At 37.5% G+C, this 16,318-nt stretch overlaps 1 protein-coding gene across 3 annotated transcripts in view; it reads right to left on the bottom strand.

Annotated features, from left to right (window-relative positions):
• Positions 1–16,318, bottom strand: part of DCLK1 (doublecortin like kinase 1) — a 235,346-nt gene that overhangs the window by 51,032 nt on the left and 167,996 nt on the right. For 2 of the 3 annotated variants that reach the window (XM_085061508.1, XM_085061498.1), the window contains exons 7-8: positions 1,567–1,651; positions 83–191 (exon numbers count right to left, since the gene is read on the bottom strand). In XM_085061508.1, the coding sequence (XP_084917634.1) occupies positions 83–191; positions 1,567–1,651 (194 nt within the window). Of the gene's footprint in view, positions 1–82; positions 192–1,566; positions 1,652–8,327; positions 13,208–16,318 lie in introns of those variants that run through there. The other variant, XM_085061514.1, reaches the window with a different exon arrangement.

The raw sequence follows: 16,318 nt of genomic DNA, 5'->3' as shown, positions 1-16,318 counted from the left end.
TTCTACAAATAAAGATATGATCTGGAAAAAGCATGACATTAGTGATTAGTTTTTACAGTATTAAGCATATTATCCTCCTCACCTTTCTATACACTCCTTCACAATAGCAAAATTTCCGTCTCCTATAGTCCTTCCAACTTTATATCGCTCTGCTATCGATGCTGGAACCTGGAAACCTTCCTCCAACACTTCTGAAAGAATCATTAGTACATTTTTATTGTTAGTGAAGGAAACACAGATGTTGCACATAACATGCATTTTAAGTCCATGGTTTAGGAGCCTGGAAACCATTCAGTCAGTATCTCACTTACTGTACAGTGAAACCATGCTGCTGACATTGTATATACTCAACAGGTTTCACGCAGATACAATAATGAAAAATAAGACTTCTGGGGGCTCAAACATACCACCATTTGAGTGCTATATAGTTTACCATCGTCATTGCAACATGCCCCCAAGACAAAACCAAAATTGTATTTTTTTAATTACGAAAAAGCCTCTGTGATCTGCACAAGCGCAGACCAGCCTCCAAAAAGGGCTGGAACTCCTTGACACAGCATGATTAAATATATGTACCAAAGAAGTCCAACACTCAAGCACTTATTTTATTACATCCTGTAAACTGAGACATCCATAAAACTCCTCATGTGTTAAGTGCTAGTTGTCCCCATCCCCCAATATTAAATATTTAGTTTTTAAACAAATGTTCTCAATAATACTACCTCGCATGCAACCTGTGTACCAGATGTTTAGGTAAAATTGCATTACACGGTGTCTAAGCATATGAAAAGCTTGTAGTTTAATGTGTTTTAGTGCTCATTCCTGTACCATTATTTTTAAATATATTTGAAATAGTGTTACAAATACCTAACATGCCTCTAAAAGCTGTCTGTAAACTGCAGCTGATACAAACTACTATATAAATATTGTAATGTAAAACAAAAAAAAAAAGTGCCTCTCAGAAAAGTGATTTGTGTTTACACTCCTTTAAGATAGTGCATTTAACTGTGCGTTTGTCTTTTGTTCCAGTTTAGTACTAAAAGTGAATGTTGGGACACAAGGAGGCTGGGGTTTGCTTGAATTCACAGACAGCATGAAGAGTTATTCTCCAACAGGAACACAGATACACACACATGTAGGTAGATGTGCATGTGAGTCAGCAGTGTTCGAGTAGACCCTGTCCCTTAGCCAACTTGCTCAAAGCCTTAGCATGGAATAAGGAGTACTTACTATCCATTTCTGAGTAAAGAGCCAGGACTGCAGTGTGTTCTTTAGTACCATGACAGATGAGACAAAAATACTAAAATAAGCCAGTCAGCACTGTGTTGCTTGCAGAAATAATACCTCAAGTATGCTGCAATAAAAACACCTCTGAAGAGTGATGTCCAGATCAAATCTGATCCAGAGTGAACCTAACTGGCTTGGTAAGGCTGAGGAGCTTCCTCATGGAAAGTCATCCAGCCTGCAATGCTCCCACCTTCTCCGGCAGGAAGAATGACTCATTTCCTACACAGCTGCTGTTGTCACTACACTGACTGCTTTGAAATGTCAGCCTCCAAATGTTACCTTCTGCAGGGCCATCATTTTCATCCATAGAGCTGCAAACTTTGGTGGATGCTAATGAGGTAGAGGAGCCACTGTGTTGGGAGCTCTGGAAATGGAGACACAAATGAAAACAGATGATTTTTAAGAAGCACGAGTACCCACAGCACGTTCCTGCTGGACACATGTCCCGGAGAGGCTTCAGTGTTCCCTATGTAAAGTATCAATTTACTTTGGTGGAGAGATATGTGGATACTTGGGAAGAGCCCCATTTTTTCCACTGAAATTACGCTTTTAGTAACCTCATATTACCGGAGCAATCCCTGATCCATCAAGTGCAGCAATGTGCAGGCAAGAATATTTTACGTATGCTCCATTAGATTCTCCCTATTCCACACACATTTTGGCAGGGAAAACTGAGGAGCCGTCCGCCCTCTGCAGGCAGGAGACCGTGTTCTCAGAGACCCTATTAACCCAGCAGGCACCAGACGAACATAAGTCCGTAGTTGGCTGTGTTACGGGCAGAATCCCTCACTTTTACAAACCTCCTCCTGGTGAAATCCTCTCCAGTTTTGTTCTAGAAGGGAGAAATCATCACGGCAATGCATGGACAAAATAAAGTGTCAGTGTGAATAAGGGTTGCTGTTTCATAAAAGCATTTGATTGCATGTAGCTCACTTGAGACAAAGCCTCTGTACTTCAGTTTCAAATCTTTGTCCTGCAAATTTGTCCTGCAGCTGATGGGGAGAGGACAGTGTCTCTGTGGCCCCTGGAAGGAAACTTGTAGCCACCCACCTTGGATGCCAGAAGATAGGAGGCAGGATCTTACCAGGGAAGCCTTCCAAAGCACCTATCAATATCTATCAGTCACCTATAGACTTTAGGAAAACTGCTTCATCATGCATCTAGATGGATGAAACTACACAGACATATGAGATGGACTGGATTTCACCCGAAACTTTGATCCTGTAGTGCATAATGATTATACAAACACAACTTCAGGATTCTCCTATCTTCAGAAGAAACCAGAAGCTACAAATATAATGGTGGCCCTTTAGAGCCAAACTGAGCATTTCCTCAGGTCCTTGCATTAAAACTTTAGTGAAATATGCTCAGAAGATTTTCAAAACTAAAACTTTCTTGGGTTCACATCATTCACACGCTGAAAGTGCTGCTGTATTTCATCATCTTCATCAATCTATATATTACATAGATTGCAGGCTGTACTTCAGGTAACTAACACTATCACTTCCTTATTAGTGTTTGCAAGGTTTTTAGATGCCCAGGATCATGGTGCCAGTCCACTTTACAAAATAAATACAGGTACTTTGAAATTAATTCTCTTGTCTGACACTGCAGAACACAGCTGATGACTGGAGCAAGAGTTGGAGCAGTTGGGATCTTTGCTGAGTACCGAGCCAGGGAAAAGGCAGTCAGCAGACTTTAAGGCTGGCCAGTATGCTGAGTTCATTTGAACAGAGTAACTTTTAATATCTCCCAAAACAGATTAAGGTCAGATGACTTAGGCAAAGTCTGAACTTGGCCTATTTTTCACTAAATAATCCTGAGAGCTTGCACATCCCATCTACCACGAGATTCTTTGCCCTTGTTTCCTTTAATCAACCCCAGCTCCTTCTTTTCATCCAGCCAAGTATTTCTTCTAAGCTTTGACCAGAACTGAAGAATGCATTAATCAGTTTTTGGACTGCTTTTCTTGCCTCTTGACAACAGAAGTCAACACTGAGTGATTTTATACAGTTTGCTAAGATATTGCTGCCCTTGTTTCATGGTCAGAAAGTGTTTATATATGTGCTATTCCTGTGCTAAACTCTGCGTGACATCTCAGTAAAAACTTACCTCTGGTTCATTTTTGAACAAATGAGCAGATGTGGATCAAGGTAACGGGGAAATGCTACGAGTTCTCGTGCCTGGAGAAGTCACTCTCAAAACCTATTTTTATACACATGTAATGAGAGAATTGTTTCCTTTACAGTCCTGCTTGTAAACTAAGCAGAAAAACATGTTCTCTCTACTCATTCTGCTGTGTTTGTTTTCCTAGACAGGCATCCAATTTCATACTTATTTTCCCACTCAGTATTTTCTGAAAGGACCTACAATTTAAATATGTTTCATATATGTTACTGCTACAATCAGGAATGAATCATTAAAGCATTTAAGGGGTACAAACACAAAAAGGTTAGTGCTAGATTTTTGACAGATTATCAAACAGCAACCTTTTTTCATTTTTTGCACTTTAAATAGTGAGATTACACTTTTCAGTAGATGTCAGGTCAAGATTGCTGACTGCACAGCACTGCAGCTTCCTTTAGCAGCCTGATGGTTTCTTTACAGTCTTGCACTCCTTGCTCTCATCTCTGGGAATGGGAGATGTGAAAATTGAGACCTAAGTCAGCGGCCACATCTTCTCAGAATGGGTGCCCAGAGACACTCAAATTTCTATTTGAGGACTTAATTTTTCAAGGATCTTAAAACAAGGCTTAGCTGAGAAACGCAATTGCTCAGTCCTTCCAAAATTAGACATCTTCAAAGGCCCATTTCAGCAAAGTACTTTAGCAAGTGCTTCAATTTAAATACAAATAATCTTAATGGTCTACACATGACTGAAATTAAATTGACTCCTAAATATGTCTTAGGCATAACTCATTATATATATTTTAACCTAGGTTTAGTCCAACTGACTTAAAAAAAAGTGGCCCATACATAATTTAAAGGAAAAAATTGATCTCATACTGATGTTTTAAGTGTCTCTATTTCTTTTCTTATTGACATTATATAAAGATGGGAAGGTTAAGATATTTGTTAACTGAAGAAGAACTGAAATGATGCATTAATAGCATATATCATACCATTGGTGTGCAAACAAAGCATACAGCCCCTTTTGTGACATCTGCCTGTGAAGCACTAGCACGGAGGCAGGGGCAGAGCTTGCCACCGACAAGGAAGCAGCAGCTAGGAAGATGTGCCAAAAATACACACTGAGACTTCTTAAACTTTAAATAATTAATGAAAAATATATAAAAGTGTACTTTTCATTACCTTTGCTGAACCCCTCCTTTCAAAACAACAGATTGAAAATAAATCCGGAACTGGACATTTGCATACATTCACCAAGCCTGCTGGTGGCCCCCCTTTCACAGTGAAAGGGACATTACTGGATAAACACGACACAAATACTTTCAGCTTTATTCAGTCCTCTTCGACAATATGCAGGCATTTATTTATTTATCTTTCCTTCAGCTGGAAGGATGTTTCATTTATTTAGACTTTAATTAGCTCGTTGTTCTCACAAGCTGAAAGCCCTGCGGGTCCAGCAATCCTTGTGGGTCTCAGCGTTCCTTCCAGTTGGCTTGCCAATCGTGAGGCAGTCTGTCGTGCGCGCTGTCTCTCACAGATGTGGACCCCATCAGGGATCTTGCAGAAGGGGAGGGGGGGAAAACAAACCCTATGCAAGAGTGTAATCTCTTCAACACACAGACTTTAATGCAATTAGCTGTTTTAATTTTACGTGACGCTGAGGTGCTTGGAATGTCATTGCTTTTACACAGATTTAAAGGGGTCCAGTTGCACAGGTTGCTAGCACATGGCCAGTTTTATGGCACACCTTCATGAAAGCGATGGCATAAAAAAATAAGGTCTTTGGTGTAAGGATTTCAGATCTTATTCAGGTTTTATAACAGATGGCCAGCACACCACACACCTCACTGATATGAATGGAAACATTGGCGCTATAGAGTTTCATCCATGCCTCACTGGGAGATTTATTTAGCAAAAATTTGGTAAATAGTTTGTATGTCAGTGGAAACTGTGCTAAATCCATGAAAAAAAGGGCACCGAAATAAAAACTATTGTAATGTCTCTCTCCTGATACTCACCTTTGCCCTAAAATAATCTTAAAATCCCACTCCAACTAAACAGCAGGAATTATTCTAGTGGACTACTAGTGTCAGAAATTATGGAAAGAGACTTAAGTATGACTAGGAAGTTTGTTTGTGCAATTCAGATTCCTGAATCTTGAACCCCAAACAGGGCATTCTATTTCCTAAACCCCCCAAAACCTCTATTAGCGCATGTGCAGTCTACAAAGTCTCTCAACAATAGATTCCTTTGTGTTTTTCTAGGATGAAGGAAGCATCTGGATGAAATGTGAGTAGCAGAAAAGCACACAGGTGTAATGCTAAGTTTGGATCTCATGCAGAGTTCCACTCTTTTAAAAACGGGCTTAATGAAGTGAGGATTAAAATCAGTAAACAAAATGTAAGCTCAGGAAGGAGGCTCAAGAGAAGGGAATTATTTATGTCTTTAAATTATGCCGCCTATGATTGCTCCTATTCCAAAGAACTCCACAAAATTAAAAAAAAAAAAAGATAAGTGTGTCACTAATATGTGTAAGATGAAGTTACGCTCAGTAAGGAAAAATAACATTAAAACCAAAACTAAGCAATTAGGTCACCATGCTCACCTCTTTTGGAGCCCATACTAGTGTTCAATCTGGTTTTAAAAATCATTTGCAAGGTAGCAGTCATGACTTCTGACATACTCAGTTCCTTTATCTAAGGATGATCATGAATAATGGTAAAAGAAAGACAACCATTCAGTGCAGGTATTAGTGTTGAAAGGCTTTGAAGGGATCAAAAAATTCCTGTGATATGTAACAGTGTTAAGCAAGAAATAAGTGAGTCCATGAACAGCAAAATGGTACATCACCAGAGAACAAAAGTAGAGGACAGCTGATTTAAAACAGTAAAGTAATACATTTTGATGTAACTTTTAAGAAGAGAAACTGATTTTTTCTATTATTCAACTCAGGGAGAAGCAAAGGGTTGCATTGAAACTCCCTCTCCCAACTATATCCACTGAAAAGTGTTTTTGATTTTCTTTTGTTTAATCTTACATTTTTTTGCCCAGCCAGATGAGACAGGGGAAAAAAGCTTTCATATAAACAGTACAGAGCTGGCAAAAAAATTGCTTCATGGAGAAACATGAAATCCACAATATTATTACTGAAAGAATGGAACCTAATGGAGTTCAATGTATAGAAAGAGAAATGATGCAATTATTTTCTTTTCCAGTTTGGATACTGCACTAAACAGGCACATCAGATTAAAATTTATTTATAAACTGTTTCATCTGGAAAGGAACAATAAAAAATGTATGCAAACCTGCTTACAAACTTATTCACAATTCTACATCCTTCTCTGTTTTGTTAGACACTTAAGAGAGGCCCTACATAGGGAAGTGACTTTTTGGTTGTTATTCATTTATGCAGTTCAGGATTTACACAGCTTGGAGAAGAGCTAAGTTCAAATGACACAAGCAATTATCTGGCATATTATCAGGGTCTTGAGTTGGTTTTTTTCTTTGAGGGATAGAGGGACAAATGGGAGAGTTTGCAAGGAAATGGAGCTGACAGACTGAAGTTAAATTAGCAATCTTGAAGCACTTTGTTTTAAGATCCCCTTACTAAGCCATAGCACTGGATGCTTACAAACTCATTTGATATGTGTAAGAAGACAATTCAGAAAGACCGAAATAGTTTCCTACATGATATTTAATAATAAATTTAAATCTAACCTCCACTAGCTCCTAACAGCTGCTCCCTAAGCTGAGCCATAATTCAAACTCTAGGCTCACTCAACCTTTGGCATCATTCAGACGAGATTGATGATATAAAAAAAAGGTATCAGATTCATGGTATCGGAAGTTATTACTGTCATTTCTGTATCCTTATTGTGGTTAGCATAAAAAGTTACATGTGCAATGATGCAATGTGAAGGTTTCCTATTACCTCTTCTGAAGTTATACACAGGTAAAATTTTCCATTCAACTAGAGATTAAAAATTGAAAAGCCATCAAAGGAGGTTCTTATTTTTTCCACCTAATTAAGGGCACAGAAAAATAACCACTTTATTCAAACTATTTAGTTGTATTTTAAAATCTCTCCTGGTATTTTTAACTGTTTCTTGTTAGAGACAGAAACCGCAATTACTTTGTTTTTACTCTTCCTCATTTCTATCACACTGTTTCCTTTCTATGTGTGTACACTTTTTTTTTAGGCAGACCTATTTATCAGCAACCAAGAGCATTTCAAAACTAGAACTTTTATCAGGCCCACGGTTCCCTCCAGGAAAGTGTCTGAACATCAGCTGAAGCATCAGGCTGGCAGATGACATGTCAGAAATTGTAACATGTCTCTTCCCCCACCCCTGCCAAACAAGAAATAAAACTAGGCTATGGATATGCATTTTTAAAGAGCTGGAAAGACGTATCAGAAAATTAGGCACTTATTTTAAACCACGCCAGGTATGTTTCAGTACTGTTACCTTTTCACAAGCATATTTTCCTAATACTTGTCTTAGAAGAAGTGCTGCTGGGGCTGAACTGTTGGTAGGGAGTTGGTACCTTGCTTTGGATATCCTACTGATGCCCCACTTCATGCTTCAAATCGGTCCCATCATGTGCACACAAAGTTACCCATAAGCAATTCAAGGCAGTTATATTTACTGTCTTCACAACACCCACTACACACCAAATTCCTCCTTAAAGGATTTTTTGTATCTACACACTGAAGCCTAGAGTTTATTACTAAAAAAAACCACTGAATGCATCTACTGTTTAAAGAAATCCATTAGAATGCATGAATCCCATATGCTTACACTAAGGTTACATGGACGATGCTAATCCAAAATGAACAAGCAACACCAGCTGCAAGTATTCTGTTAAAGCCTGTTAATCATGTTTCCAAAATAAATTCTCTGAACAGTGTGTATTTTTAATATATATTTATTACATCACTTACAATAATCTACATTAATGTTAAATCTAGCAAAATAACAAATTGCAACCAGGATGACATGGTCAAATATGAAACACAAGTACAATACAGTATGATGAAACAATGGCACAAAAATGAAGGTGATTTTCTTCAGCTGATTATAAGAAATAAAACATTCACCGGCGTTTATTTCGCAAGTTTTACATTTTTTGTTGATATATCAACGGCTTTCTTTTTGGTTTCCTGCATCACATTAATACAAAAATGGTATATTTTTAAAAGCAAATATCCAAGCACTTTTCATTAAAAAAAATAATTGTATGCATAACTTCGTAAAATCTTAAACTCATGTTGTAGATGTGCCAATATTTACAATATCATAGTGCAACTAAGAAAACGAAGAGGCCTTAGCACAAACACTGTTAGCTCCTCTTTCACTAGAGCCCAAATTCCAAAACACTGTATTGCAGGGCAAACCACGACCTAATTACCCCATATAACATCAGACAACAAGAACACGCTGAATATAGTACAGCTTTCTCCATACTTCACTGCTGAGGGTTAACTGAAGCAAACTCGAAGAGAATCACCATGCGCAACCACAGACACTAAAAGGCGTAGGAGCACGTGTGTGTGTGTGTGTGTGTGTGTGCACTGCTTGTGTGTTCAGCCCTGCGCTGTCGTGCTGTCCTATCCAGGTGTGCACAACACCTGGATCACCTATGGACCCACTGCCTGCCAAGGGGACTCGGGGTGCTCAGCCAGCCGGGGAGCTCAGCCAGCTGCAGGGAGGCAAACTGAGCCAGCCAAAATGTGTCGTGGCAGCAACACAGCTCAGAACAGCCCCTGCTCTGCTCAGCAGATCCTGCTTTCTGGATGAAGGGGCTTTCCTGGGGGAAGCACACCCATTCCCATAGAGGGTGACAACCAGCTGCTTGCTTTGCTCTGCACATAAAGGTATTGCTTGCTGTGCTTCATAAGGTTACTTTTCATCGCTCATAGTTATAAGGTCTCATCACTAGCAGATAGAACTGAAAGTGAAGATGAAATAAGAACCAATCCTGTATTTGGTTGCACACCGTTAATTGGATACAAGAAAAAGCACAGACAACATTAATCTATGCATTCATCAAGTGATTAGGTAATTTAGCACCATAAGGATTTTCTGTCTGTTCATTTTTCTGCATTTTTGACAGAAACAGTAAACTTGAATTGATCAGAGGTTCTTTTCTATATTACTTAATAAAATTCATTTTACATTCAGAGTGCCATTTTTGTAACATATGCACTTTATAAAGTTCACATTGCAGCGTGAATTATGAAACTGCAGAAGAAAACACTATTATTTATCTCAGTTTTTACTCCACACAAGCTTAATCCAGTTCTTCAAGGCTGTGGAGGATTATATATCCTTTCTTATAAAATACATTTATAGCCACAATATGGATGCCCCAGAATTTTCATCTTTCAGCCAAATATGCCCCATGAGAATGGTTTCAAAAGAAAAATAAATATAACATGATGCCACTGAACTATTTTACAAATTTGAAAGCAATTTTCACATTGCATAATGAATGTTAGAGATTTTACTGATTTCAACAAAAGAACTTCTAATTTTGCATGACTTAAAGCACTGCAGAACAGTACAGTTCAAGAGGAGGCATAAGACTGAACATGTCAATACCATTTCAAATCTTCAAATTTCAAATTTAGCATTAATGTTTTGTCTGTGTGCATGTATTTGTGCATAAGGTTCTATGTTCCCACCTTGGAGTCAACAAGTGGGTTTGCCACTGACTTCTGGTCAGTTTGAATTTAGCCCTTGTTTGTAGATGTGATCTCTTAAAATTGTACAAAATTCCTTGGAGTAGCTGCTCAGCAAGTACTGGTTGGTGCAGCTCCACCGACTTTAACAGAGCTGTAGTGACTCCCACCAGACGAGCATCCTCCTGTTGAAACATTTTCCCCACTTATTTGTTTAAAGTCACAAATGTGACGTAACAGCGCATGGGTTCCAAAGCCATTAATCTACGTAGTGTGTATGTGCATATAAATATAAACATACACTTCCTGTGCTTCACATGTGAACAGCTTGTTGCACAAAGGAAGAAAAGAGATTTAAAACAAAACAAAACAAAACAAAAAGTTGCAGAAAGCATCAGGGAAATAATCACAAGTATTCATAAAGCCCAAAGGGAAGCAAAGCTTTCACAATCTATACAAGACTCTTTAGCTACATCATAATAACCTTAGAGTAGGCACAAATAATGCAGCATACAGAGAACTATCAGAGGTTCAAACACTATAAAGTTGCTTAAGCTATTCCATTATTTAACGCAGTTGATGAAATCTAGGGACAAACTAAAACTTGTGCTGTTGCAAGCAGAACTACAGCATCAAGGAACACAATTTCAGTTTCACCCATAAACTGAAACCTTCTGGTCTTGCTCAAAAGAAACATTTCATTTCTGCTCATGTATAATGGGAATTACATTCCACACAAAAAAGGATCTCAAAGTCTATAAACAGTATACCTTTTCAATCTCTAAGGGACTTTCATTCCGTAAATGAAATATTAATGATACGTCTTGCCCCTGAATAGCCCCTTAATACAAGTCATATGTTGAAATGATTAAATGTTATGGACTAGCATATTCTTTTTTAAAACAGTCTTGATGGAGAACTCACTATGATAACAATTACTGATATAAGGTCCATTTTTCTTTTCCACAGCTAAGCAAAGCCGTGGGATTCACGTTTGCTGGCAAACTGTGCTCCCTGCGCAGAAAAAATATTCTTAATAAACTGCCTTAAGCAGCACTAGCCTACATGGGAGAGGGGAGGAAAAAGAAAATTCCTGGAATTTATTTTCTTTACAGGAAAAAAAAAATTTTTCAAATGTCAGTAATTTTTTCAATCTAGTCGAGTTACCTGAATTTTTGGAAACTGATCCCAATGCACCTTTACATAATATGCATTTCTCAGGATCCAGCAATACATTTTGCAAAGACATTCCCTCATACCAGCTGAAAATGCAAGAAACTTCACAGCTGTGAACTTTTTCAGTAGAACAGGGCAGACTTAGGATTAGAGTACGGGGTGAGGGATGGACTGTTCCTATGGCTGAGAACAGTTTTATATTGAAGACTGAAGCAGGAATGGCAAAACATGCTTTTCAAAAGTGAATAACCTGCTTCAGCAAACCTGCCAGATCAATGACTTTCTCTCCAGGTGATACTGGAATCAAGTATTGGAAACAGAGAAGGTAAGTTTTGTATTCTGCTGCCCTCTAATTTCTTTTGCAAATATCCTCTGTAAAGAAAATTATGTTGATACAGTGAAGCCATAACATCACCTGCCAACATCTTCCATCTGCTGTATTTTATTATGGACAAATCAGTCTAAAGGAATTATTTCACTACATTTAAAAGTTGGCATGTGGCAGCTAAACCTTTTCTGCAATTAAGTAAATTTTCCTGATTTCAAAATATATTAAATCATCACTAAGTAGTTAAAAAATATAATCTCTATATTTTTTGTTGATAATCAGAAACACGCTGATTTCTAATTCTTAAATCATTAGTATTTGAGAAAACGAAAGGAAAGGTATAAGACTGCAACAGTGTGATTGCTATGCTATGGGCTTAAATACAACATACAGAGGGAAATATTGCTATTATGTAAATTAAATAGGCTAAGATTCTCACAATAAAGCAGCAGAAAACAAACAAAAATTAGTAGATATTTGTTAAGCAACTGGTTATAATGCGCGACCTACTTTTACGCTAAAGGAGTTTTGCATATTCATGCTGTACAAAAAGAGCACCTCTAGATACTGCAAAAACAGAAAAAATAGGTCAATAGGAGGATGATTTACAGTATCACCATTTCTGTAGGCTTTTTTTTTTAAATGCACAAAATGTCTTCTTATAGCAAATAAAAAATGATGTTCCCATTCTTAACATAAGTAAAAATAATCAACTACTTTCTGAGGCAAAATATATTTTTCCAAAAGGTGTCATCATATGTATGTCAGATGACGCTGCTAGCCAGCAGGCCCTCGTATTTCCTCGGTCAGAAATCTGTCCATATTTACTTGCAACACATGGATGATCAGCATTAAGAGCTCTTGCCAGGTAAAACATTCATATTGCCTATGAACACCCTTCTGTTTACAATCATCAGATGGCAATGCAGTGAAGAGAATTTGAACACTGCTTTGAAAGAATTTACTTTAGTCCTGTGACCACACAGGATTTCTTCACTTTCTTTTCATTTAGATAAAAAGACTAAAGTTAGAGTGCTCCAAGTGTGCGTGTTGGGATCAGACAGCGTGGTGCAAGCAGTTTAATATGGCAGGATTTTTCTTCTCTGCATTTTACCTATTCGTTGGTAAAAGCAAAGTACTCATTAACTGTTCATACCAAAATGAATAAAGATACATATGGCAAAAACAGAACATATAATCAGTACCTTGGATGATAAAAATAGTGCTATTCATAAATGTGCCCACTATGGATTTGTGCGTTATATTCACCTTATCCAATCTTTGTGCCTTAAAGTATGCACAATGCTGTTCTGGATTTGATGGACATATTCAATGGCTCATTCATTACAAATTCTTGCATTAAAATGCAGCGGTAGAGCCAAAAAATACCCCCACACATACGAATTAATTTGGCCCCATGTTGTTAATATTAAATATGCAAAACTCTTTTGTGCGATTCACTATTACTGTAAATTAGCTGCTATTTTCTTTAAAAATGTTAAACCTTCATCAAATCACAAACCATAAACATTGTTCCATTTTCTCTTTTACACTGAGTCTCCTACTGAATCCATATCATCCGAAGAGAGTGGGCGATACAGGTCCTGTAAGATGAAGTGCAGTATAGATTTGTTTATTGTGTTTGATTTGTTGCACTGCAACCGTCTTATATTCTTTTTGTTACTGTGGACCAGAAGACATTGTTCAACACAAAATACACATGTTCTATATGCTCATATTGTTGTCTTAATGTCATATTATTATTTTTTAATCAAAAAATAGATGGTTAGTAAATAAAGATGAAGTTTCAATGTACAACATATTCTCAGAGGCAATCATTTTTCTTTGAGTATTTTCTATTAAACACTATTCAAACAATACTTGTCTGTTCTGGAGAGTCTCTTAATGGTTTGGAAATTTGGAAACATTAATTTAATGTCAAAGGGAATGTATTTCCCTCTTGGCTGTTTCGCAGTGGCAGAGTGGCAGAGTAAAGCACTCACCTCATATTAGGTAATAAAAACATGTCACCCACTGGTGATACAGCATGGATCCAGCAACATTTGACCCCTGGAATGCTGACACTGAATGTCTCGGCTGCCTGTGCTGCACTGACAGTGGCATCCCTTGTGCACAGTGCCTCTGTGTCCGTGTGCATGAATAAAAAGACAGCGTGTTTTACACTTGTCCCCCTATCACTGTCTCTCTCTGCCAGTAGCCAAGCAACCAGCTCCTGACAGCAGAGAGTCTGAGCGAACAGATCCACTTCGTTCCTTCAACACTCTGACCCTCTGACGGATCAGATAATCCTCAAATGCCAGAGGTGTGCTGGGATGATACATTGCCCCATCCCACCTACACAGCAAAACAACTCTCGTCGAGACACACAATAGCATGGAATGAAAGTTCAAAAAAAGAGAGTGGTAGGGGACAGGGCACTGGCTTTTTAAGGTGAATTAAACATAACTGATGGTTTAGAGGGGTTCTAATTGGGCAGGTGCCCAGCACATCTCAGAGCCATTCTCTGATATCTCTAAGATGTTTTGGGGGATCCTTTCTATCTAAAACATAGGAACAAATTGCAACAAAAAAACCTGTAAGACAAAATAGAAGAAAACATGAAAATGGGAAAGCTGATAGAGCCAGCTTTAGGGTTGACCTTGGATGGATTTTGTTTGCTTTTTTAATCACAGTAAGATAACAGGCAAGAAATGAACAAATCTGAAAGCTATACTATAAAACAGGACTAGGTAAAATGAATGCTTCACAATTTTCAAATTTACAAGGATCTCAATAATCAATGCAGGTTTGTATTTTACTTGCAGGCATGATGTAAAAAGGATTTAAGAACATTAAAGAGAGGTCTGATTCCCTAGAATGTTTACTGTGCATATATGTTGCCAATGGGCATGTATTCACACAGTAGAAGACATTAGACTGGCAGAGTGAAAATCAGATATTAAATACATTTCTATTTTGTTGTGAACAACCTAGACAAGAGAAGAATTTTAAACAGATAAGACCATCTGAATCTGAATACTAACTAGTTAGTTAATTATAAAAATTTCTTTTGAGACTATACATTTTGGGACTTTCTAATACACAGTACAGAAAAAAAATCTTTTGATTTACTAGAGAGGGTAACACCCCAAACTTTTGAACAGTATCTCTCAGGTGACTGCTTTTGCTTCTAAATATTAAAAAAATGCATTTAGAACTGACAGAGAAGATATTTCTGACTTATAATATTGAGAGCATAGTTTTGTGCTTATTTTCATAACTCTATGATTGTTTTAAAGCAAAATCATTCACAAGATTTCAGTGTCATTTTCTCTGCTTTTTTATCTGCTTTTCAATACTTGAAAGTCTTAAAAAGTTTTCCTTTCTGAAAGATTTTTCCTTGCCCATAATTAACCAGAGAGCTATTGAAACTCTCTGGCTAATTATGGGCAAGGAAACTGTGTTTCTTGCAATTATGAGGAGAATCTATTTATTATTTTGCATATATTTACAAGATAAAAATTACTGAATGATTTAGACTTCTTGGCTACATCCAATCCAGAAAATCCTTATATACATAGAATTTAACCAGTCTAATCAGTCAAGAGGTACATTAAATCTAACTACTTTTTGACTCTGTAGGTTGCAATCTCTAGGGACATAGAAAAAAATACTTAATTTTTTTTTTAAATGCTACATCACCTTTTTTTAGTCTGCAAGTTAACTGCACTCTATTGCAGTAGGAACTACATTTGAGTGCAACACAATAACTCCACTTCAAACTGCTATAAACCTGAATTTCAAATGTATTAATCCTCTGGGGAAAAAAACCCTATAATGACGTTCATAACAATTTAAAAACCAGAACCTTAATTTCCTATTTAAGAATAAAGAAATAATTAAACTGCAAGAAAGCCTAACTATAGCACACAGCCTGCTAGTTAAAATATTCAGAAGCTGAAAATTGGTTGACAGTTAGCTAAGATAGCTGAAAAATTGTTCCTAGTTAATTTTCAGCTCCATGTACTACACCCGTGAAATTGATCTTTCAAATCTAACTTTCTTCAAATATAGACTGAATTTCGCACAAGATTATAAAAATATAACTTTCACTGATTTCTGAATTTCTGGAAACAACTCAGCCACATACATATGCAAGTGAGAAAGAATAAATGTTATCTTTTCACATTCTGGCTTTTGAGGGTATAAAATTTTATTTGTAGGGTTACAAGAGTACTGTTTTCCTGATTATGTACCACAGCAGCATTTTTTGCTTCATTTACATCAATGCAAAGCCTTCCTTCAAAGGCCAGAATTTATTTTTTAAAAAGATGAGTGATGGAATGTCAGTAAGCAAGAAGATTAATCCCTATTTTAAGCTGCCTAATGCACTCCACGGGTCTTTACCACTCCCAGGAAGAAATCCCTCCTTTTGTGGAAGTACCTTGCTTTGGTGCTTCTGAATTCAAAAGCATGACTTCCTCTCACCTGTACTTCCCAGGAAAAAAACTGGCAGCCTGCCCAGACCCCTCATCATTGTGCCAAACCAAGCCTACAACTCCCTCATGGCACTGGATGGGGATGCTGAAGAGCTGATTGATCAGTGAAGTCAAGGGGAACCAGGCTAGGCTAGAGGAAATGATCCTGTTGTCTTCCAGACCCAGTAGCTACCTCTGGCATCCTATGCACCTGATGGCATGAGAGAACAGGAACTC

The sequence above is a fragment of the Lichenostomus cassidix genome, chromosome 1 (genome assembly GCF_008360975.1).
Source record: "Lichenostomus cassidix isolate B80296 chromosome 1, HeHo_3.0, whole genome shotgun sequence".
In the NCBI taxonomy this organism is placed as follows: Eukaryota; Metazoa; Chordata; class Aves; order Passeriformes; family Meliphagidae; genus Lichenostomus; species Lichenostomus cassidix.
The sequence above is the reverse complement of the archived record's forward strand: the minus strand, read 5'-3'. Positions and strand labels throughout refer to the sequence as shown.